Raw genomic sequence first — 24,600 nt, forward strand, 5'->3', positions numbered from 1 at the left:
ATACTCCACATTAAGGCCCCTGGGGGTTAGGGAATCTAACCTGAAAATCCATTTGGCCTCCAATAGCTTCAACCTCCGTTCCCTGTCTCCCCCCCTCTCGTCTCTCTCAACCGAATCGATAACCATAAATCGAAACTGACTAATCGAATGGTTGTGATCTTCAAAATGTCGGGGAATGGGGAGGTCGAGTTTTCTGGTCCTGATATTGCTTTTGTGGTTTGACATGCGTTTCCGAACCTCCGTGGTTGTTTGTCCCACGTATTGAAGGCCGCATGGACAACTGATTAGATACACCACAAACGCAGACCAGCAACTGTACCATCCACGAATCCGAAATCTTTTACCTGTCCTTGGATGTGCAAAACTATCCCCCTTAACCATGTTGTGGCATGACGCACAACCAAGGCAAGGAAAGTTACCGTTTTTTATAGGTGCCAATGTTCTCTGTATTGAGCCACTGGGACCAGGGGAAGACGTGCAAACAAGACGGTCTTTCAAGTTCCGTGCCCGCCTATACGCCATCATGGGTGGATCAGTGAACTCCACGATGTCCGGGTGGCTCCTCGCCAAAACATGCCAGTGTTTGTTCAATATAGAACAAATTTCCCCACTGTGGGCTCCATAAGTGGACACAAACGGGATGCGTTTCATGGTGGCCTTGTTACTTTTTGAAGGACTAAGAATCGACGTCCGAGCTATCTGCTTCACCCTGTACGTCTGTTTACTTAACAGATCCTGTGGATATCCCCTAGCAGCGAATTTTCTACACATAGCCTCCAATCTGTCATCGAAAAATTCGTCGCTAACCACCCGCCGGACCCTGAGCATCTGACTCCAGGGTAGAGATCTCATCATGGCCGGCGGGTGGCAGCTCGAGTATTGTAATAAATTATTACGGTCAGTGGGCTTAGTGTATAAATCCGTTACTAGACCGGATCCTTGTTTTATAATCAGAACATCCAAGAACTGGATAGATTTATCCGATGCAGAAAGGGTGAACTTCAATTCAGGAAGAAGATTATTTATTTCTTCATGGAACGCTTTTAGTTGTTCCATTGAGCCATTCCAAATGAGGAACACGTCGTCAATGTACCTCCACCAGACCTGGGCAAAGGCCCAGGCTGGGGAGGTACAAAGACGCGTTTCCTCAATGTACCGCATGTATATGTTTGCATACGAAGGGGCCATGTTAGACCCCATCGCAGTCCCTTGTAACTGCCGGTACAGCTTGCCACAGTACAGAAAAAAGTTGTTAGACAACACCATCAATAACAGTGTACGCACCAAATTAACACATTCCTCAGGTAAAGTTGACCGAGACAGAAAAAATTCCACTGCCGCTGTGCCGACCTCATGCTGAATAATTGTGTATAACGATGATACATCAAAAGAGGCCAAAATGGCCTCCTCTCTGACAGTAATACGTTCAAGTTTACACAAAAAGTCAGATGTGTCCTTAATGTATGATGTAGCCTCTGTGGCATGCTGTCTCAATATAACATCAAGAAAACGGGAGACATTATTGAACAGAGACCCCCTCCCTGATACAATGGGTCGACCTGGAGGGCGTTGTATGTCCTTGTGGACTTTCGGTATTGTATAAATTTTGGCCAAAATAGGATATTCAGGATACATAAATTCAAGCAATTGTTGATCGATTAACCCATCACTCCTCGCCTGATCTAAGACCAACTTCAATTGAGATCGAACTGTACTGGTTGGATCCGACGTTAACACTTCATAAACCAGAGTGTCTGACAGTTGGGTACTCAATTCTTGGTGGTAATACTGGGAGTCCATGATGATAATGGCCCCTCCCTTGTCCGCCGGGCGGATCGTTATTGAATCATCACTGCTCAATGAATTTATCGCCAGCCACTCTGCTTTACTCATATTAGGTCGGATCCGCCGTCTATTCGATCGATCACGTAACCTAGTAATATCATGATTTACCAGATTCTTATAGACATCAACCGCAGCATCACTTACTGGTGGCTGAAATTTACTCGGATTGCGTAGACCCGTACCCCTAAATGAAAATGATGTAGTAGCATTCGCAATAGATTCATTTGAGGTTTGATTGGTCTCAGCAGAGGCAAAATAAGTGCGTAGCCTCAAGCGTCTGATAAATTGTCTAATGCTGATATCCATATCAAACCATTCAGTGTTTACTGTTGGAACAAAGGACAAGCCCTTAGATAAGGCCCGCTCCTGTATGGAGGACAAGGATTTAGAAGAAATGTTAACCACAGGTACCTCCATTATCTCCTGGTCCGGGATCCTGACCGCGTCTGTATCGTCCTGGGATTTCTTGCGGGACCGGTTGTGTTTTCTTCCTCCTCGTCTCTTTCCCTTGTACGGATTGAGGTGGCGGCCCCTCTCGGGGGTCGTTGACCTAAAAAAGATTCCGTTGTGGAGGAAGATAAACCCAACTCCTCAGCTGACTCAGATCCTGCCGAAGACCAACCAAACTGGGATCTGCCCCATCGTGGTCTTCTTTGTCTCACCCTTTTATTAGCAGGGTTCTTGCCAGGTTGTCTATTGGGAGTATTTTGCCAGTTATAGACCTTCCCTGTTATATAATCCTGCTCATCTCTAGACCATTTGTTACGTTTCGTATACTCAACGTCGTTCCTGTACCTTTGCAGAGCTGTTTTAATTTTCTCCATGCAGATATTCAAGTCATGCTCTGACATCATGGTGCGAATCTCTTGCTCCATCGTCTCAATAGTTGCTGAGGTCTTCGTTATTTCATCCTGTAGGAACTCCAGGTTGAGTAAAATCAAATCAAAAGCAAATTTATTTGCTATACCCACAAATTTTTCCAAAAAGGCTTCGTTATCAGCAAATAATGTGGGACGAGTATGTGGACGCAAACCCCTAGGGATTCTTTGTGCCAAAAAGTACTCCCGTAACGTCGTGGAGTGTAATTTAGAGGCAATAAGGTGTTTATTCATTGATTCAAATTTGCGCAGATGCACCTTCACGTCAGGTGTACTAAATAAGGCATTGTCCTTCTCAGAGCGGTCAATGATGCGGAGTGCATCATCAACTGTGTATGAAAACACTTTAGGCTTACCAGACTCCCCAGCTGGTCGATTCAAGATGGAGGGATCTTCTAGTGGTGCCCGCGAACCCGGATCCATACTTCCAGCAATTCCAAATAGTAAATGGATCACAGCACACGTAAACCCTGTGTATCTCCAGGGAAGATATTCCACTCCAAGAGGTGCTCGCTCTCAAAAGTCCTGGATCCTGGACCGTATTCCAAATAGCAAAGAAGAGTAGATAAGAGCAGCACTCAGGGGTTAATTCCAGAGAAACTTTATTGCCCACAACGTTTCAACTCAGAAGAGTCTTTGTCAAGTGCTGGGTTACATACACACATGCCAACATTAAATAGTTACCATAACTCCGCCTCCACCAATCACATACATAGAAACAACATCACATTACATCATGTCCACCTCCATTGGGTGAATCAGTTTCACATCACCGGTGCAGCATAATCAAAATCAATACAACCATAGTGTTTTATTTACCCTCACATGTGTTTCTGACGGGTACTGGAGAGGTCGCACATTGATGACGTCACTCCTGTCCGGGACTCCTGTCTTTAACATCACAGAATTCAATCTGTGTGTTTCCCATGCATACGTCAGAGTCAGCTGACAGAGCACATGATCGGAGCTCACGCCCGGCTCCTCCCACGCAATCCGGCCGCTGAACCCAGCAGTATCAAGGGACTCCTTCAGTCTGTACGTCACTCGCAACTGGCAGAACACGTGATCGGAGCCTCCACCGGACCTCCCCCACATGCATCAGTCGCTGGAAAGTGCCTGACATGTTCTATACTACTCATTACTAGTTATCACTTATGTTAATACAATATCTTTACCCAAATCTGGCTCAGGATCAATGATCCCGCCGTAAAAACCGGGAGGGATATCATCAAGCCATAGCCATTGATAGTGTGACCTTCCACCTGTAGTCGCATGACCACATGTGTAGGTGCACAAACAGGGCTTTACCCTAAGAGACAGTGTCAATTATATGTCATATGTACACCTTACAGCAAGTACATGTGGAATCATATAACTAGCGCTAGTCAATACCTGGACCCATATTGATATATCATTGGCACTATACACCTATGGTAATCAATTGAACAACATGAGACCTCAAAAGATCAACAACGCATAATATGTCATGCTAGTATGTTTTTATTCATTTATTCTGTTATTTTATACAATGTAGCACCGGACATGGGAAACTGCATCACCCAAAGGAACCTACAAAAAAACAAACAAGTGTTAAAAAAGGAAGGGTAAAGGGGGGGCGTGGCCTAACTGAGCACCAAGATGGCAGCTTAATCTTGGAGCTCCGGAAACCTTCTCCCATCAAAGCGACTAAAAGCTATAGAAGAAGCATATTTTTCTCCCTAAGATAACCCACAGGTCCCCTTCTATCAACTAGCTACCGGTGCAGATCAACGGGACAGCTGGCCAGACATCGAGAAGACTTTCTGCCTGCACGTGCTGCCGGGCTTCCCACCGCGCTTGGGATCCTCATCGGACCGCCCGCCCGGTCGAAATAAACGGCAGCCTCCCGGAGCCCCAAAGACCACTAAAACGATTTGCAGCCGCTCAGAGGAACCACCGCGGGTGCCGACGAGCGGAGACAACGGAGGTGAAAAAGTTGCACCTACCTTCCGGTCGCTGCAGCCCGCCGACGTGCCCGGCATCCCTGACGATCTCTCCCCTCCGTCGGAAGCAGGAGAGAAGCTGGGCTTGGTGGAGTGTCAGGCGCTGCCCTGAAGAGAGCGAGCGGACTGCCTGCTGTACCGGAGGCAAGAGACTGAACTGCCGGTAGTTCCTGCGCCGCCGACCGCTGAGGCTCCGGGGATCCCGCTGGGGCTCCCGCGGTGCCGGAAGAAGGTGAGGTGCATACCCCGCGCTCTAGCCCCCACCACCGGCGTCTGACGTGCTGAAGGCTCCTAACGAGCCCACCGAGGTGCAGGAGCTGGGAGAAGAGCCTGCCTCCAGTGAACAGAGCAAGCTGCACCGGAGACCTTTAACCGACACTCCGCTCTGATAGAGGGTGAGGAGAAGCCTGCCGCATCAAGCAAACCCCATCCACCGACAAACACCATGGCAGCACGGAGGAGAGGAAAAACGGGGCCCCAGAGGCTTACCTCGTTCTTTACAGCCCGACCGGGTGAAGGAGGGAGACAGGGAGACGCTGACAAGCGGGAGCAGCGGACCTCGACCGGGGCGGCGATCGGAGCGGCACCTGGAGGAAGCGTTCCGCAGAGTGGAAAAGGTAAGGGTTCCCCCACCACTATCTCACCAATAAATCCCCAGAAAAAAGCTGTGGAGGAGCGGGCAGCGCAATCTAAGATGGCGCCTGAGACACCTGCACGGAAAAAAACTCCCGAGCCCCAGAAACAAACCCAGCAAGGGGTGGCAGCAGCAAGTGCAGATAACATAATGTCACCAACAGAGCTAGAGCCCCAGATTCCCCACAACACTGAAATAACATCAGCAGTTGAAGAAACAGACGACCCAATACTAAGCATGAGCTGCACACAGCAAGCAGCATCAGAAATATTTATACAACAAATGATAGTGGCATTAAGGGGGTCCCTACAAAAGGACTTGGTGTCTGCTACAGCAGCCCTGAACTCCTCAATAACTGACCTGGGCACAAGAGTGGATCATATGGAAAATAAATTAGACGAATTCACCTCTTCTCATAACGATCTGATAGACGCACATTATGGGTTGGAAGAGGAACTTGAAGCCCTTAAAAGCAAAGTAGCAGATATTGAGGATAGGAACCGGCGAAATAACTTAAAAATCCGAAGAATTGCTGAAACAGTCCCACAATCTGAGCTTAAAGGGTATATCCAGAAATTAATAAAACATATCCTACCAAACACCTCAGAGGAAGAAAGAATTATTGATAGGGCGCACAGACTCCCTCGCCCGAAGACAATCCCAGACCACCTGCCCAGAGACGCAATTATAAGAGTCCACTTCTTCCATGTAAAAGAAGCCCTGCTCTACGAAGCAAGGAAGAACGCAACCCTCCCGGCGCCTTATGAACACATAAAGCTGTTCATAGATCTCTCCCAAGCCACCCTGCAAAACAGGAGGAAGTATAGAAACATCACCCAAATATTAAGAGACAACAAAATCCTATATAAATGGGGCTTCCCGACCAAACTAATCATCACAAAGAACGGGAAAACCTATGTAGTGCAAAAACCGGAGGAGGGACTGCAACTACTGAGCAGATGGGACCTCGCGCCGGGAGACCCGAACCCACCAGCACGACTAAGCACAGAGTGGGAAAAAATACCTAAACGCTGAAATAACAACAACGCATCCCTTCTTATAAATCAGAAGCTGGAAAAGCCTTTAAAGACCTGTTTGTAACCGTTTCAAGACCTTCAGCCTCTCTTCTAACCAACTCGACGGGAGCTGGATTTCCATTTTGGCTGAACTGTTTCCCCCCACAAGGAGAATCGGCCCCCTCACGTGGGCAGAGAAAGGCCCAGGAGGGGCAGCCGTCGCTCTAACCACCTTGAGTCTGTTTTTCTTCCCCTTGTTTAGGTTAACCTTCCTTTTCCCCCCACGACCCACAACATGGAGGTGCGCTGCAAGACGAAATTGGAATCATCTCCGACGTCTACAATCCGAAAAAGAGAAGACATCACCTACTCGTCGAAAGCAAGGTAAAAACCCTCTAACATGGACACAAAAATAATGTCCCTCAACACCAAAGGGCTAAATTCCCCTTACAAGAGAGCCTCTCTGTGGAGGGACGCTGTAGCAGCTCGGGCGGATATTCTCTGCCTACAGGAGACTCATTTTGTAAAAGGAAAACATCCTAAATTCTCGCATCCCAGATATCCGGAAATTTTTATGGCCAACACAGAAAAAAAGAAAGCAGGAGTCCTCATAGCGATTATGGACACCATTAACTTCAAATTACATGAAGCTGTAATAGATGAAAGAGGGAGATTTATAGTTTTGGTCTGTGACATTGACGGGTGTCTAACGACATTGGTTAACGTATACGCGCCGAATTCTTCCCAAATAAATTTCTTAAATAAAATAATGCGTAAGATTAAGAAATGTCAAAAGGGTCAGCTTTTACTATGTGGCGACTTTAATATGATCATTGATAAAACACTAGACACTAATAGCAGAGGAAGACTGGGTGCACCCACGCTGCTCCCATGGCTCCTAAAGGAGGAATTATATGATGCATTTAGATGCCTGAACACAACCTCGAGAGAATACTCTTTTTACTCCTCGAGGCATAAGACTTTCACTAGGATTGACCTTTTCCTGGTGGATTTTTTTCTCCTCCCAAGAGTGAGCTCGGCCACGATCGGTACCACAACGTGGTCGGATCATGCGCCGGTGTTCCTAAATTTGAGACCATCAAAACAAGAACACCTACCAAAAATTTGGCGAAACAACAGCTACCTGATGAAAGTTGACCCTTATAATAACCAGATACGTAATGTAATACAAGAATACTTTGAAACAAATGATACCCCGGAGGTGACTCCACACATAGTCTGGATGGCACATAAAACAGTGATAAGGGGGCTGATGATCCAGCAGGGATCCCGCCACAAAAAAGAAAAAGCAAAAAAATTAGATGATCTCCTCACACGAGCAAAGGAACTAGAGCACACAATCCAACAAAACCCAACAGAAGAAAAACACAGAAAACTATTGAAAACAAGGCAGGAAATAAGAGACCATTTAATGCTAGACCACGAAAAACTTCTTAGAACCTACAAAACCACTTATTATACGGACAACAATAAACTTAGCAAATACATGGCCAATAAGGTAAAGCAAAAACGTATAAAAGCCAGAATCCCACACATTGAGGAAGAATCAGGTCAAAAAATCAGCAGTCCCCAGGGAATAGCAGAGGCCTTTTCCAAATTCTACGCTAAACTTTATAATTTGAAAGATGAAAGCGCGACAATCCAACCAGACTCAGAAAATATTAAAAAGTTCCTAAAGGATATTAGCCTCCCGACACTAAAAGAGGAACAGTTGGATAGGCTCAACACTCCAATCTCCACACAAGAAATTCTAAAAACTATAGATACCCTTAAAAGAGAGAAGGCACCCGGACCTGATGGGTACTCTAACGAGTATTATCAGCTGTTTGGGAGGGAGTTGGCCCCGCACCTAGCCAAAACATATAACCTAGCCATGAAGTCGGGGAAACTACCCGTAGAGATGCTCCAGGCGACAATTGTCACGATCCCAAAACCAGATAAAGATCATTCCCACCCGGCTAATTATAGACCAATATCCCTATTAAATAGCGACATAAAAATCTATGCGAAAATTTTGGCCCAAAGAATTATGCAATTCTTGCCACACCTGGTGCATAGTGACCAAGTAGGTTTTACTGTGGGTCGTCAGGCATCGGACGGCACAAGAAGAATTATTGATCTCCTGGCGAGGGTGGAGAAAATGCGAACGCCTTCTCTGCTCCTAACACTGGATGCGGAGAAGGCGTTCGATAGAATACACTGGGGCTACGCGTTCGAAACATTGGAGAAATTTGGCTTCCAAGGGGATATACTGAGAGCTATACAGGCACTATACACATCCCCTACAGCGAGAGTGTTGACCAACGGGACCTTGTCCAACAGTTTCGCCATCACTAACGGCACACGACAAGGGTGCCCCCTCTCCCCATTATTGTTCGTCCTAACAATTGAGCCATTTGCTGAAAAAGTAAGATCGGATCCGGAAATAAGAGGCATCCCCCTCCCCCTACGCCAACACAAGATCGGCCTCTTCGCCGATGATGTTGCACTAATCATGACGCACCCAATAACCTCTCTCAGAGCTATAACAAAAAACATCTACGACTTTGGCCGAGTCTCATACTACAAAATTAACGCCCATAAATCCCAAATTCTGGGACTAAACATAAATAAAAGCACAAAACAAATAATACAAAGAGAGTTTCCGTACGCGTGGGAATCGGAAGAGGTTCCATATCTAGGGCTTAAACTCGCGACCCCCCTAAGCAAGATACCAACAATAAACCTTGCCCCACTGATCCTCTCTCTCCAAAAAGAACTAGACAACTATGGAAAAGCGGAACCCTCGTGGTTGGGTAGAATAGTACTATATAAGATGATGGTTTTACCAAAAATCTTATATATCTTCAGAACAATGATAATGCCCATCCCACAAGGACTCCTCAAAACCTTGCAAAACCAAATGCTATCTTTTATTTGGAGTAAGAAGAGACCAAGAATGGCAGCATCCATACTCTATACATCCAGGGGAAGAGGAGGGATGGGCGTCCCTAACCTCGCAGCATACCACAGAGCCACAATTACGCAACAACTGAGAGCATGGTGCTCCCCAGGGAGCGCAAGCTGGCCAGAAATAGAGAAACAGCTGGGGAGAGGGAAAAACCTCCGCACACTACTATTGGCGGCGGCCATAGATCCTAAAATCAAAACCCCGGAATGCCCTTCTATCAAATCCTCAATAGAAACATGGTTGGCTACTCTCAAAATCACAACGCTACATGTTCCGAGGAGACAAGTACCAATACCAATTGAAGCATTGGAAGCACTGATTCCTAACATAGCGCTAACAAAATGGAAGCAAAAAGGAATAAAACTAATTTCAGATATCCAAGAAGACGGTAAAATTATGGCCTTCGACAAATTATGCGAAAAAACAATACTCACTCAAGCAGATGCATTTCAATACATGAAGATAAAAAGCTACATAACGGGCAATAAAGGTCTTCCACTTACCCTACCCATCAACCTTTACAACTTACTCTATGCTCAAAACCTACCACACAATAAATTAAAACAATGGTATGAGCTGCATAATGGAGAAGCTAAAGGAGACCCAAACAAACAGAAAAAAATACATATACTTAACTGGGAAAGAGACCTAAAAGTTTCATATGAACTAGAATACTGGGAAAAAACTTGCAACTGGGCATTTAAATGTACCTTGAGCGCCAAGTTACTTGAAGTCCACCAGAAAACAATAACAAGGTGGTACTACTCCCCCTTAAAACTTGCTCAGATGTTCCCAGGTTCCCCGGAAAACTGCTGGAGGGGATGTGAGGAAAGGGGATCCCTAAGACATATACTGTGGGACTGTCCCTGCCTAAGACCACTGTGGAATGAAATTCCCACAATCGTCCATAAAATCTGGGGGATCAGAATTAAAATAAAACCCCAAACAGCGATATTGCTGCTGGGGGTGGAGAAGTTTCCGCCCCAGTGCAGGAAATTCATAACACACATGCTGCTCTGTGTAAAATTCTTGATAGTGAAAAACTGGAAATCCACAACAACACCCTCAGCACAGAATCTCACAAAATTATTAGAGGAACACAATACACTAGAAAGACTGTTTGCAATGAAACAAAATAACATGACCAAATACAAAGCAATCTGGCAACCTTGGACAGAGAGTAGGAAAAGGGACCCATCTCCTTACTTAGTCTGATGGGAATCCGAACAATAAGACATGGAAAAACGATAGATAAGCGTGAAGTAGACAACAAGCGGACTCAAGCACCTCCATTTCCCCAGTGTTTCCCCAGTGTTTCCCCACCTTCCCTATCTACTTACCCCCCCCCAACTAACCCCCCCCCCCCCCCCGAGGTTAATATAAGGAAAAATGTATGTGGAAAAGTTGTTAAAAGTGTCTATAATATAAACCAGGATGTGTATGTACAAATAAACATGTAGACCTGTATGTTATATTGTATCTGTTAAGTTTCACAATAAAAAAACTATTGGAATTAAAAAAGGAAGGGTAAAAACAATACACAAAGAATCAATGCTAAACCAATTCATCAAAAACAAGTCAATCTACAAATAATAAAGGGTTATACTCCACATTAAGGCCCCTGGGGGTTAGGGAATCTAACCTGAAAATCCATTTGGCCTCCAATAGCTTCAACCTCCGTTCCCTGTCTCCCCCCCTCTCGTCTCTCTCAACCGAATCGATAACCATAAATCGAAACTGACTAATCGAATGGTTGTGATCTTCAAAATGTCGGGGAATGGGGAGGTCGAGTTTTCTGGTCCTGATATTGCTTTTGTGGTTTGACATGCGTTTCCGAACCTCCGTGGTTGTTTGTCCCACGTATTGAAGGCCGCATGGACAACTGATTAGATACACCACAAACGCAGACCAGCAACTGTACCATCCACGAATCCGAAATCTTTTACCTGTCCTTGGATGTGCAAAACTATCCCCCTTAACCATGTTGTGGCATGACGCACAACCAAGGCAAGGAAAGTTACCGTTTTTTATAGGTGCCAATGTTCTCTGTATTGAGCCACTGGGACCAGGGGAAGACGTGCAAACAAGACGGTCTTTCAAGTTCCGTGCCCGCCTATACGCCATCATGGGTGGATCAGTGAACTCCACGATGTCCGGGTGGCTCCTCGCCAAAACATGCCAGTGTTTGTTCAATATAGAACAAATTTCCCCACTGTGGGCTCCATAAGTGGACACAAACGGGATGCGTTTCATGGTGGCCTTGTTACTTTTTGAAGGACTAAGAATCGACGTCCGAGCTATCTGCTTCACCCTGTACGTCTGTTTACTTAACAGATCCTGTGGATATCCCCTAGCAGCGAATTTTCTACACATAGCCTCCAATCTGTCATCGAAAAATTCGTCGCTAACCACCCGCCGGACCCTGAGCATCTGACTCCAGGGTAGAGATCTCATCATGGCCGGCGGGTGGCAGCTCGAGTATTGTAATAAATTATTACGGTCAGTGGGCTTAGTGTATAAATCCGTTACTAGACCGGATCCTTGTTTTATAATCAGAACATCCAAGAACTGGATAGATTTATCCGATGCAGAAAGGGTGAACTTCAATTCAGGAAGAAGATTATTTATTTCTTCATGGAACGCTTTTAGTTGTTCCATTGAGCCATTCCAAATGAGGAACACGTCGTCAATGTACCTCCACCAGACCTGGGCAAAGGCCCAGGCTGGGGAGGTACAAAGACGCGTTTCCTCAATGTACCGCATGTATATGTTTGCATACGAAGGGGCCATGTTAGACCCCATCGCAGTCCCTTGTAACTGCCGGTACAGCTTGCCACAGTACAGAAAAAAGTTGTTAGACAACACCATCAATAACAGTGTACGCACCAAATTAACACATTCCTCAGGTAAAGTTGACCGAGACAGAAAAAATTCCACTGCCGCTGTGCCGACCTCATGCTGAATAATTGTGTATAACGATGATACATCAAAAGAGGCCAAAATGGCCTCCTCTCTGACAGTAATACGTTCAAGTTTACACAAAAAGTCAGATGTGTCCTTAATGTATGATGTAGCCTCTGTGGCATGCTGTCTCAATATAACATCAAGAAAACGGGAGACATTATTGAACAGAGACCCCCTCCCTGATACAATGGGTCGACCTGGAGGGCGTTGTATGTCCTTGTGGACTTTCGGTATTGTATAAATTTTGGCCAAAATAGGATATTCAGGATACATAAATTCAAGCAATTGTTGATCGATTAACCCATCACTCCTCGCCTGATCTAAGACCAACTTCAATTGAGATCGAACTGTACTGGTTGGATCCGACGTTAACACTTCATAAACCAGAGTGTCTGACAGTTGGGTACTCAATTCTTGGTGGTAATACTGGGAGTCCATGATGATAATGGCCCCTCCCTTGTCCGCCGGGCGGATCGTTATTGAATCATCACTGCTCAATGAATTTATCGCCAGCCACTCTGCTTTACTCATATTAGGTCGGATCCGCCGTCTATTCGATCGATCACGTAACCTAGTAATATCATGATTTACCAGATTCTTATAGACATCAACCGCAGCATCACTTACTGGTGGCTGAAATTTACTCGGATTGCGTAGACCCGTACCCCTAAATGAAAATGATGTAGTAGCATTCGCAATAGATTCATTTGAGGTTTGATTGGTCTCAGCAGAGGCAAAATAAGTGCGTAGCCTCAAGCGTCTGATAAATTGTCTAATGCTGATATCCATATCAAACCATTCAGTGTTTACTGTTGGAACAAAGGACAAGCCCTTAGATAAGGCCCGCTCCTGTATGGAGGACAAGGATTTAGAAGAAATGTTAACCACAGGTACCTCCATTATCTCCTGGTCCGGGATCCTGACCGCGTCTGTATCGTCCTGGGATTTCTTGCGGGACCGGTTGTGTTTTCTTCCTCCTCGTCTCTTTCCCTTGTACGGATTGAGGTGGCGGCCCCTCTCGGGGGTCGTTGACCTAAAAAAGATTCCGTTGTGGAGGAAGATAAACCCAACTCCTCAGCTGACTCAGATCCTGCCGAAGACCAACCAAACTGGGATCTGCCCCATCGTGGTCTTCTTTGTCTCACCCTTTTATTAGCAGGGTTCTTGCCAGGTTGTCTATTGGGAGTATTTTGCCAGTTATAGACCTTCCCTGTTATATAATCCTGCTCATCTCTAGACCATTTGTTACGTTTCGTATACTCAACGTCGTTCCTGTACCTTTGCAGAGCTGTTTTAATTTTCTCCATGCAGATATTCAAGTCATGCTCTGACATCATGGTGCAAAACCAAATGCTATCTTTTATTTGGAGTAAGAAGAGACCAAGAATGGCAGCATCCATACTCTATACATCCAGGGGAAGAGGAGGGATGGGCGTCCCTAACCTCGCAGCATACCACAGAGCCACAATTACGCAACAACTGAGAGCATGGTGCTCCCCAGGGAGCGCAAGCTGGCCAGAAATAGAGAAACAGCTGGGGAGAGGGAAAAACCTCCGCACACTACTATTGGCGGCGGCCATAGATCCTAAAATCAAAACCCCGGAATGCCCTTCTATCAAATCCTCAATAGAAACATGGTTGGCTACTCTCAAAATCACAACGCTACATGTTCCGAGGAGACAAGTACCAATACCAATTGAAGCATTGGAAGCACTGATTCCTAACATAGCGCTAACAAAATGGAAGCAAAAAGGAATAAAACTAATTTCAGATATCCAAGAAGACGGTAAAATTATGGCCTTCGACAAATTATGCGAAAAAACAATACTCACTCAAGCAGATGCATTTCAATACATGAAGATAAAAAGCTACATAACGGGCAATAAAGGTCTTCCACTTACCCTACCCATCAACCTTTACAACTTACTCTATGCTCAAAACCTACCACACAATAAATTAAAACAATGGTATGAGCTGCATAATGGAGAAGCTAAAGGAGACCCAAACAAACAGAAAAAAATACATATACTTAACTGGGAAAGAGACCTAAAAGTTTCATATGAACTAGAATACTGGGAAAAAACTTGCAACTGGGCATTTAAATGTACCTTGAGCGCCAAGTTACTTGAAGTCCACCAGAAAACAATAACAAGGTGGTACTACTCCCCCTTAAAACTTGCTCAGATGTTCCCAGGTTCCCCGGAAAACTGCTGGAGGGGATGTGAGGAAAGGGGATCCCTAAGACATATACTGTGGGACTGTCCCTGCCTAAGACCACTGTGGAATGAAATTCCCACAATCGTCCATAAAATCTGGGGGATCAGAATTAAAATAAAACCCCAAACAGCGATATTGCTGCTGGGGGTGGAGAAGTTTCCGCCCCAGTGCAGGAAATTCATAACACACATGCTGCTCTGTGTAAAATTCTTGATAGTGAAAAACTGGAAATCCACAACAACACCCTCAGCACAGAATCTCACAAAATTATTAGAGGAACACAATACACTAGAAAGACTGTTTGCAATGAAACAAAATAACATGACCAAATACAAAGCAATCTGGCAACCTTGGACAGAGAGTAGGAAAAGGGACCCATCTCCTTACTTAGTCTGATGGGAATCCGAACAATAAGACATGGAAAAACGATAGATAAGCGTGAAGTAGACAACAAGCGGACTCAAGCACCTCCATTTCCCCAGTGTTTCCCCAGTGTTTCCCCACCTTCCCTATCTACTTACCCCCCCCCAACTAACCCCCCCCCCCCCCCCGAGGTTAATATAAGGAAAAATGTATGTGGAAAAGTTGTTAAAAGTGTCTATAATATAAACCAGGATGTGTATGTACAAATAAACATGTAGACCTGTATGTTATATTGTATCTGTTAAGTTTCACAATAAAAAAACTATTGGAATTAAAAAAGGAAGGGTAAAAACAATACACAAAGAATCAATGCTAAACCAATTCATCAAAAACAAGTCAATCTACAAATAATAAAGGGTTATACTCCACATTAAGGCCCCTGGGGGTTAGGGAATCTAACCTGAAAATCCATTTGGCCTCCAATAGCTTCAACCTCCGTTCCCTGTCTCCCCCCCTCTCGTCTCTCTCAACCGAATCGATAACCATAAATCGAAACTGACTAATCGAATGGTTGTGATCTTCAAAATGTCGGGGAATGGGGAGGTCGAGTTTTCTGGTCCTGATATTGCTTTTGTGGTTTGACATGCGTTTCCGAACCTCCGTGGTTGTTTGTCCCACGTATTGAAGGCCGCATGGACAACTGATTAGATACACCACAAACGCAGACCAGCAACTGTACCATCCACGAATCCGAAATCTTTTACCTGTCCTTGGATGTGCAAAACTATCCCCCTTAACCATGTTGTGGCATGACGCACAACCAAGGCAAGGAAAGTTACCGTTTTTTATAGGTGCCAATGTTCTCTGTATTGAGCCACTGGGACCAGGGGAAGACGTGCAAACAAGACGGTCTTTCAAGTTCCGTGCCCGCCTATACGCCATCATGGGTGGATCAGTGAACTCCACGATGTCCGGGTGGCTCCTCGCCAAAACATGCCAGTGTTTGTTCAATATAGAACAAATTTCCCCACTGTGGGCTCCATAAGTGGACACAAACGGGATGCGTTTCATGGTGGCCTTGTTACTTTTTGAAGGACTAAGAATCGACGTCCGAGCTATCTGCTTCACCCTGTACGTCTGTTTACTTAACAGATCCTGTGGATATCCCCTAGCAGCGAATTTTCTACACATAGCCTCCAATCTGTCATCGAAAAATTCGTCGCTAACCACCCGCCGGACCCTGAGCATCTGACTCCAGGGTAGAGATCTCATCATGGCCGGCGGGTGGCAGCTCGAGTATTGTAATAAATTATTACGGTCAGTGGGCTTAGTGTATAAATCCGTTACTAGACCGGATCCTTGTTTTATAATCAGAACATCCAAGAACTGGATAGATTTATCCGATGCAGAAAGGGTGAACTTCAATTCAGGAAGAAGATTATTTATTTCTTCATGGAACGCTTTTAGTTGTTCCATTGAGCCATTCCAAATGAGGAACACGTCGTCAATGTACCTCCACCAGACCTGGGCAAAGGCCCAGGCTGGGGAGGTACAAAGACGCGTTTCCTCAATGTACCGCATGTATATGTTTGCATACGAAGGGGCCATGTTAGACCCCATCGCAGTCCCTTGTAACTGCCGGTACAGCTTGCCACAGTACAGAAAAAAGTTGTTAGACAACACCATCAATAACAGTGTACGCACCAAATTAACACATTCCTCAGGTAAAGTTGACCGAGACAGAAAAAATTCCACTGCCGCTGTGCCGACCTCATGCTGAATAATTGTGTATAACGATGATACATCAAAAGAGGCCAAAATGGCCTCCTCTCTGACAGTAATACGTTCAAGTTTACACAAAAAGTCAGATGTGTCCTTAATGTATGATGTAGCCTCTGTGGCATGCTGTCTCAATATAACATCAAGAAAACGGGAGACATTATTGAACAGAGACCCCCTCCCTGATACAATGGGTCGACCTGGAGGGCGTTGTATGTCCTTGTGGACTTTCGGTATTGTATAAATTTTGGCCAAAATAGGATATTCAGGATACATAAATTCAAGCAATTGTTGATCGATTAACCCATCACTCCTCGCCTGATCTAAGACCAACTTCAATTGAGATCGAACTGTACTGGTTGGATCCGACGTTAACACTTCATAAACCAGAGTGTCTGACAGTTGGGTACTCAATTCTTGGTGGTAATACTGGGAGTCCATGATGATAATGGCCCCTCCCTTGTCCGCCGGGCGGATCGTTATTGAATCATCACTGCTCAATGAATTTATCGCCAGCCACTCTGCTTTACTCATATTAGGTCGGATCCGCCGTCTATTCGATCGATCACGTAACCTAGTAATATCATGATTTACCAGATTCTTATAGACATCAACCGCAGCATCACTTACTGGTGGCTGAAATTTACTCGGATTGCGTAGACCCGTACCCCTAAATGAAAATGATGTAGTAGCATTCGCAATAGATTCATTTGAGGTTTGATTGGTCTCAGCAGAGGCAAAATAAGTGCGTAGCCTCAAGCGTCTGATAAATTGTCTAATGCTGATATCCATATCAAACCATTCAGTGTTTACTGTTGGAACAAAGGACAAGCCCTTAGATAAGGCCCGCTCCTGTATGGAGGACAAGGATTTAGAAGAAATGTTAACCACAGGTACCTCCATTATCTCCTGGTCCGGGATCCTGACCGCGTCTGTATCGTCCTGGGATTTCTTGCGGGACCGGTTGTGTTTTCTTCCTCCTCGTCTCTTTCCCTTGTACGGATTGAGGTGGCGGCCCCTCTCGGGGGTCGTTGACCTAAAAAAGATTCCGTTGTGGAGGAAGATAAACCCAACTCCTCAGCTGACTCAGATCCTGCCGAAGACCAACCAAACTGGGATCTGCCCCATCGTGGTCTTCTTTGTCTCACCCTTTTATTAGCAGGGTTCTTGCCAGGTTGTCTATTGGGAGTATTTTGCCAGTTATAGACCTTCCCTGTTATATAATCCTGCTCATCTCTAGACCATTTGTTACGTTTCGTATACTCAACGTCGTTCCTGTACCTTTGCAGAGCTGTTTTAATTTTCTCCATGCAGATATTCAAGTCATGCTCTGACATCATGGTGCGAATCTCTTGCTCCATCGTCTCAATAGTTGCTGAGGTCTTCGTTATTTCATCCTGTAGGAACTCCAGGTTGAGTAAAATCAAATCAAAAGCAAATTTATTTGCTATACCCACAAATTTTTCCAAAAAGGCTTCGTTATCAGCAAATAATGTGGGACGAGTATGTGGACGCAAACCCCTAGGGATTCTTTGTGCCAAAAAGTACTCCCGTAACGTCGTGGAGTGTAATTTAGAGGCAATAAGGTGTTTATTCATTGATTCAAATTTGCGCAGATGCACCTTCACGTCAGGTGTACTAAATAAGGCATTGTCCTTCTCAGAGCGGTCAATGATGCGGAGTGCATCATCAACTGTGTATGAAAACACTTTAGGCTTACCAGACTCCCCAGCTGGTCGATTCAAGATGGAGGGATCTTCTAGTGGTGCCCGCGAACCCGGATCCATACTTCCAGCAATTCCAAATAGTAAATGGATCACAGCACACGTAAACCCTGTGTATCTCCAGGGAAGATATTCCACTCCAAGAGGTGCTCGCTCTCAAAAGTCCTGGATCCTGGACCGTATTCCAAATAGCAAAGAAGAGTAGATAAGAGCAGCACTCAGGGGTTAATTCCAGAGAAACTTTATTGCCCACAACGTTTCAACTCAGAAGAGTCTTTGTCAAGTGCTGGGTTACATACACACATGCCAACATTAAATAGTTACCATAACTCCGCCTCCACCAATCACATACATAGAAACAACATCACATTACATCATGTCCACCTCCATTGGGTGAATCAGTTTCACATCACCGGTGCAGCATAATCAAAATCAATACAACCATAGTGTTTTATTTACCCTCACATGTGTTTCTGACGGGTACTGGAGAGGTCGCACATTGATGACGTCACTCCTGTCCGGGACTCCTGTCTTTAACATCACAGAATTCAATCTGTGTGTTTCCCATGCATACGTCAGAGTCAGCTGACAGAGCACATGATCGGAGCTCACGCCCGGCTCCTCCCACGCAATCCGGCCGCTGAACCCAGCAGTATCAAGGGACTCCTTCAGTCTGTACGTCACTCGCAACTGGCAGAACACGTGATCGGAGCCTCCACCGGACCTCCCCCACATGCATCAGTCGCTGGAAAGTGCCTGACATGTTCTATACTACTCATTACTAGTTATCACTTATGTTAATACAATATCTTTACCCAAATCTGGCTCAGGATCAATGATCCCGCCGTAAAAACCGGGAGGGATATCATCAAGCCATAGCCATTGATAGTGTGACCTTCCACCTGTAGTCGCATGACCACATGTGTAGGTGCACAAACAGGGCTTTACCCTAAGAGACAGTGTCAATTATATGTCATATGTACACCTTACAGCAAGTACATGTGGAATCATATAACTAGCGCTAGTCAATACCTGGACCCATATTGATATATCATTGGCACTATACACCTATGGTAATCAATTGAACAACATGAGACCTCAAAAGATCAACAACGCATAATATGTCATGCTAGTATGTTTTTATTCATTTATTCTGTTATTTTATACAATGTAGCACCGGACATGGGAAACTGCATCACCCAAAGGAACCTACAAAAAAACAAACAAGTGTTAAAAAAGGAAGGGTAAAAACAATACACAAAGAATCAATGCTAAACCAATTCATCAAAAACAAGTCAATCTACAAATAATAAAGGGTTATACTCCACATTAAGGCCCCTGGGGGTTAGGGAATCTAACCTGAAAATCCATTTGGCCTCCAATAGCTTCAACCTCCGTTCCCTGTCTCCCCCCCTCTCGTCTCTCTCAACCGAATCGATAACCATAAATCGAAACTGACTAATCGAATGGTTGTGATCTTCAAAATGTCGGGGAATGGGGAGGTCGAGTTTTCTGGTCCTGATATTGCTTTTGTGGTTTGACATGCGTTTCCGAACCTCCGTGGTTGTTTGTCCCACGTATTGAAGGCCGCATGGACAACTGATTAGATACACCACAAACGCAGACCAGCAACTGTACCATCCACGAATCCGAAATCTTTTACCTGTCCTTGGATGTGCAAAACTATCCCCCTTAACCATGTTGTGGCATGACGCACAACCAAGGCAAGGAAAGTTACCGTTTTTTATAGGTGCCAATGTTCTCTGTATTGAGCCACTGGAACCAGGGGAAGACGTGCAAACAAGACGGTCTTTCAAGTTCCGTGCCCGCCTATACGCCATCATGGGTGGATCAGTGAACTCCACGATGTCCGGGTGGCTCCTCGCCAAAACATGCCAGTGTTTGTTCAATATAGAACAAATTTCCCCACTGTGGGCTCCATAAGTGGACACAAACGGGATGCGTTTCATGGTGGCCTTGTTACTTTTTGAAGGACTAAGAATCGACGTCCGAGCTATCTGCTTCACCCTGTACGTCTGTTTACTTAACAGATCCTGTGGATATCCCCTAGCAGCGAATTTTCTACACATAGCCTCCAATCTGTCATCGAAAAATTCGTCGCTAACCACCCGCCGGACCCTGAGCATCTGACTCCAGGGTAGAGATCTCATCATGGCCGGCGGGTGGCAGCTCGAGTATTGTAATAAATTATTACGGTCAGTGGGCTTAGTGTATAAATCCGTTACTAGACCGGATCCTTGTTTTATAATCAGAACATCCAAGAACTGGATAGATTTATCTGATGCAGAAAGGGTGAACTTCAATTCAGGAAGAAGATTATTTATTTCTTCATGGAACGCTTTTAGTTGTTCCATTGAGCCATTCCAAATGAGGAACACGTCGTCAATGTACCTCCACCAGACCTGGGCAAAGGCCCAGGCTGGGGAGGTACAAAGACGCGTTTCCTCAATGTACCGCATGTATATGTTTGCATACGAAGGGGCCATGTTAGACCCCATCGCAGTCCCTTGTAACTGCCGGTACAGCTTGCCACAGTACAGAAAAAAGTTGTTAGACAACACCATCAATAACAGTGTACGCACCAAATTAACACATTCCTCAGGTAAAGTTGACCGAGACAGAAAAAATTCCACTGCCGCTGTGCCGACCTCATGCTGAATAATTGTGTATAACGATGATACATCAAAAGAGGCCAAAATGGCCTCCTCTCTGACAGTAATACGTTCAAGTTTACACAAAAAGTCAGATGTGTCCTTAATGTATGATGTAGCCTCTGTGGCATGCTGTCTCAATATAACATCAAGAAAACGGGAGACATTATTGAACAGAGACCCCCTCCCTGATACAATGGGTCGACCTGGAGGGCGTTGTATGTCCTTGTGGACTTTCGGTATTGTATAAATTTTGGCCAAAATAGGATATTCAGGATACATAAATTCAAGCAATTGTTGATCGATTAACCCATCACTCCTCGCCTGATCTAAGACCAACTTCAATTGAGATCGAACTGTACTGGTTGGATCCGACGTTAACACTTCATAAACCAGAGTGTCTGACAGTTGGGTACTCAATTCTTGGTGGTAATACTGGGAGTCCATGATGATAATGGCCCCTCCCTTGTCCGCCGGGCGGATCGTTATTGAATCATCACTGCTCAATGAATTTATCGCCAGCCACTCTGCTTTACTCATATTAGGTCGGATCCGCCGTCTATTCGATCGATCACGTAACCTAGTAATATCATGATTTACCAGATTCTTATAGACATCAACCGCAGCATCACTTACTGGTGGCTGAAATTTACTCGGATTGCGTAGACCCGTACCCCTAAATGAAAATGATGTAGTAGCATTCGCAATAGATTCATTTGAGGTTTGATTGGTCTCAGCAGAGGCAAAATAAGTGCGTAGCCTCAAGCGTCTGATAAATTGTCTAATGCTGATATCCATATCAAACCATTCAGTGTTTACTGTTGGAACAAAGGACAAGCCCTTAGATAAGGCCCGCTCCTGTATGGAGGACAAGGATTTAGAAGAAATGTTAACCACAGGTACCTCCATTATCTCCTGGTCCGGGATCCTGACCGCGTCTGTATCGTCCTGGGATTTCTTGCGGGACCGGTTGTGTTTTCTTCCTCCTCGTCTCTTTCCCTTGTACGGATTGAGGTGGCGGCCCCTCTCGGGGGTCGTTGACCTAAAAAAGATTCCGTTGTGGAGGAAGATAAACCCAACTCCTCAGCTGACTCAGATCCTGCCGAAGACCAACCAAACTGGGATCTGCCCCATCGTGGTCTTCTTTGTCTCACCCTTTTATTAGCAGGGTTCTTGCCAGGTTGTCTATTGGGAGTATTTTGCCAGTTATAGACCTTCCCTGTTATATAATCCTGCTCATCTCTAGACCATTTGTTACGTTTCGTATACTCAACGTCGTTCCTGTACCTTTGCAGAGCTGTTTTAATTTTCTCCATGCAGATATTCAAGTCATGCTCTGACATCATGGTGCGACATCGTGGAGTTCACTGATCCACCCATGATGGCGTATAGGCGGGCACGGAACTTGAAAGACCGTCTTGTTTGCACGTCTTCCCCTGGTCCCAGTGGCTCAATACAGAGAACATTGGCACCTATAAAAAACGGTAACTTTCCTTGCCTTGGTTGTGCGTCATGCCACAACATGGTTAAGGGGGATAGTTTTGCACATCCAAGGACAGGTAAAAGATTTTGGATTCGTGGATGGTACAGTTGCTGGTCTGCGTTTGTGGTGTATCTAATCAGTTGTCCATGCGGCCTTCAATACGTGGGACAAACAACCACGGAGGTTCGGAAACGCATGTCAAACCACAAAAGCAATATCAGGACCAGAAAACTCGACCTCCCCATTCCCCGACATTTTGAAGATCACAACCATTCGATTAGTCAGTTTCGATTTATGGTTATCGATTCGGTTGAGAGAGACGAGAGGGGGGGAGACAGGGAACGGAGGTTGAAGCTATTGGAGGCCAAATGGATTTTCAGGTTAGATTCCCTAACCCCCAGGGGCCTTAATGTGGAGTATAACCCTTTATTATTTGTAGATTGACTTGTTTTTGATGAATTGGTTTAGCATTGATTCTTTGTGTATTGTTTTTACCCTTCCTTTTTTAACACTTGTTTGTTTTTTTGTAGGTTCCTTTGGGTGATGCAGTTTCCCATGTCCGGTGCTACATTGTATAAAATAACAGAATAAATGAATAAAAACATACTAGCATGACATATTATGCGTTGTTGATCTTTTGAGGTCTCATGTTGTTCAATTGATTACCATAGGTGTATAGTGCCAATGATATATCAATATGGGTCCAGGTATTGACTAGCGCTAGTTATATGATTCCACATGTACTTGCTGTAAGGTGTACATATGACATATAATTGACACTGTCTCTTAGGGTAAAGCCCTGTTTGTGCACCTACACATGTGGTCATGCGACTACAGGTGGAAGGTCACACTATCAATGGCTATGGCTTGATGATATCCCTCCCGGTTTTTACGGCGGGATCATTGATCCTGAGCCAGATTTGGGTAAAGATATTGTATTAACATAAGTGATAACTAGTAATGAGTAGTATAGAACATGTCAGGCACTTTCCAGCGACTGATGCATGTGGGGGAGGTCCGGTGGAGGCTCCGATCACGTGTTCTGCCAGTTGCGAGTGACGTACAGACTGAAGGAGTCCCTTGATACTGCTGGGTTCAGCGGCCGGATTGCGTGGGAGGAGCCGGGCGTGAGCTCCGATCATGTGCTCTGTCAGCTGACTCTGACGTATGCATGGGAAACACACAGATTGAATTCTGTGATGTTAAAGACAGGAGTCCCGGACAGGAGTGACGTCATCAATGTGCGACCTCTCCAGTACCCGTCAGAAACACATGTGAGGGTAAATAAAACACTATGGTTGTATTGATTTTGATTATGCTGCACCGGTGATGTGAAACTGATTCACCCAATGGAGGTGGACATGATGTAATGTGATGTTGTTTCTATGTATGTGATTGGTGGAGGCGGAGTTATGGTAACTATTTAATGTTGGCATGTGTGTATGTAACCCAGCACTTGACAAAGACTCTTCTGAGTTGAAACGTTGTGGGCAATAAAGTTTCTCTGGAATTAACCCCTGAGTGCTGCTCTTACCTACAAGAACCTGCACGCCTTTACTGCTTCTGAATGGTGCACACCGACGCCTACGAGAACCTGCACACGTTTCAACAGCTCTACCAGTTTCTTCACCGATAACCACCCTAGCCTAAACCAAAGGCAGGAGGCCAACGCCGTTGTTACAAGTAATCAGTTGGAGCTGGTCACACGGTTTGGGCCAGAACATGATGGCTCTATCTTAGCAGCTCAAAAGGCATAACGACAAAATAAAGTTACTACCAGACAATTATATCTCAGGCCCAGCCACTTTGACCCCACTTACATTTACCTTAACCCCTTAGTGACCGCCGCATTGCCTTTTTACATCCTAGCTAAGTAGGCTTTAACCCCTTAGTGACGGCCCCATCGGGATTCTACGTCCTCACTAAGTGGGCTTTAATCCTAGAGGACGTAGAAATATGCGTCCTCTTAGGATTAATGCCCTTTTAGGATTAATGTTATATATGCACCTCTGCTATGAAATGCACACACAGCCCTGCTATAGACAAATGTATATCTGCTATGTTATTTATGC

The 24,600-nt window shown here is 45.1% G+C and overlaps 1 protein-coding gene and 1 long non-coding RNA gene across 6 annotated transcripts in view; one reads left to right on the forward strand and one right to left on the reverse strand.

Moving 5' to 3' along the window:
- Positions 1 to 22,387, reverse strand: part of LOC136586920 (uncharacterized) — a 32,287-nt gene extending 9,900 nt beyond the window's left edge. Inside the window, exons 1-3 of one of the 5 annotated variants that reach the window (XR_010787352.1) lie at positions 13,185 to 13,623; positions 3,080 to 4,292; positions 2,257 to 2,756 (exon numbers count right to left, since the gene is read on the reverse strand). Coding sequence is in view for 2 of the 5 variants with exons in the window: in XM_066585239.1 (XP_066441336.1) it covers positions 15,267 to 17,552 (2,286 nt within the window). In the remaining 3 variants the exon portion in view is untranslated. The other 4 variants (XM_066585239.1, XM_066585238.1, XR_010787350.1 and 1 more) reach the window with 4 other exon arrangements.
- A 247-nt stretch (positions 22,388 to 22,634) lies between these two features.
- Positions 22,635 to 24,042, forward strand: LOC136586515 (uncharacterized). The gene is made up of 2 exons (XR_010787304.1): positions 22,635 to 22,908; positions 23,059 to 24,042. It is a non-coding gene; the product is annotated as an uncharacterized lncRNA (long non-coding RNA).
- Positions 24,043 to 24,600: the final 558 nt, after the last annotated feature.

This window comes from Eleutherodactylus coqui, chromosome 12, assembly GCF_035609145.1.
Source record: "Eleutherodactylus coqui strain aEleCoq1 chromosome 12, aEleCoq1.hap1, whole genome shotgun sequence".
NCBI lineage: Eukaryota > Metazoa > Chordata > Amphibia > Anura > Eleutherodactylidae > Eleutherodactylus > Eleutherodactylus coqui.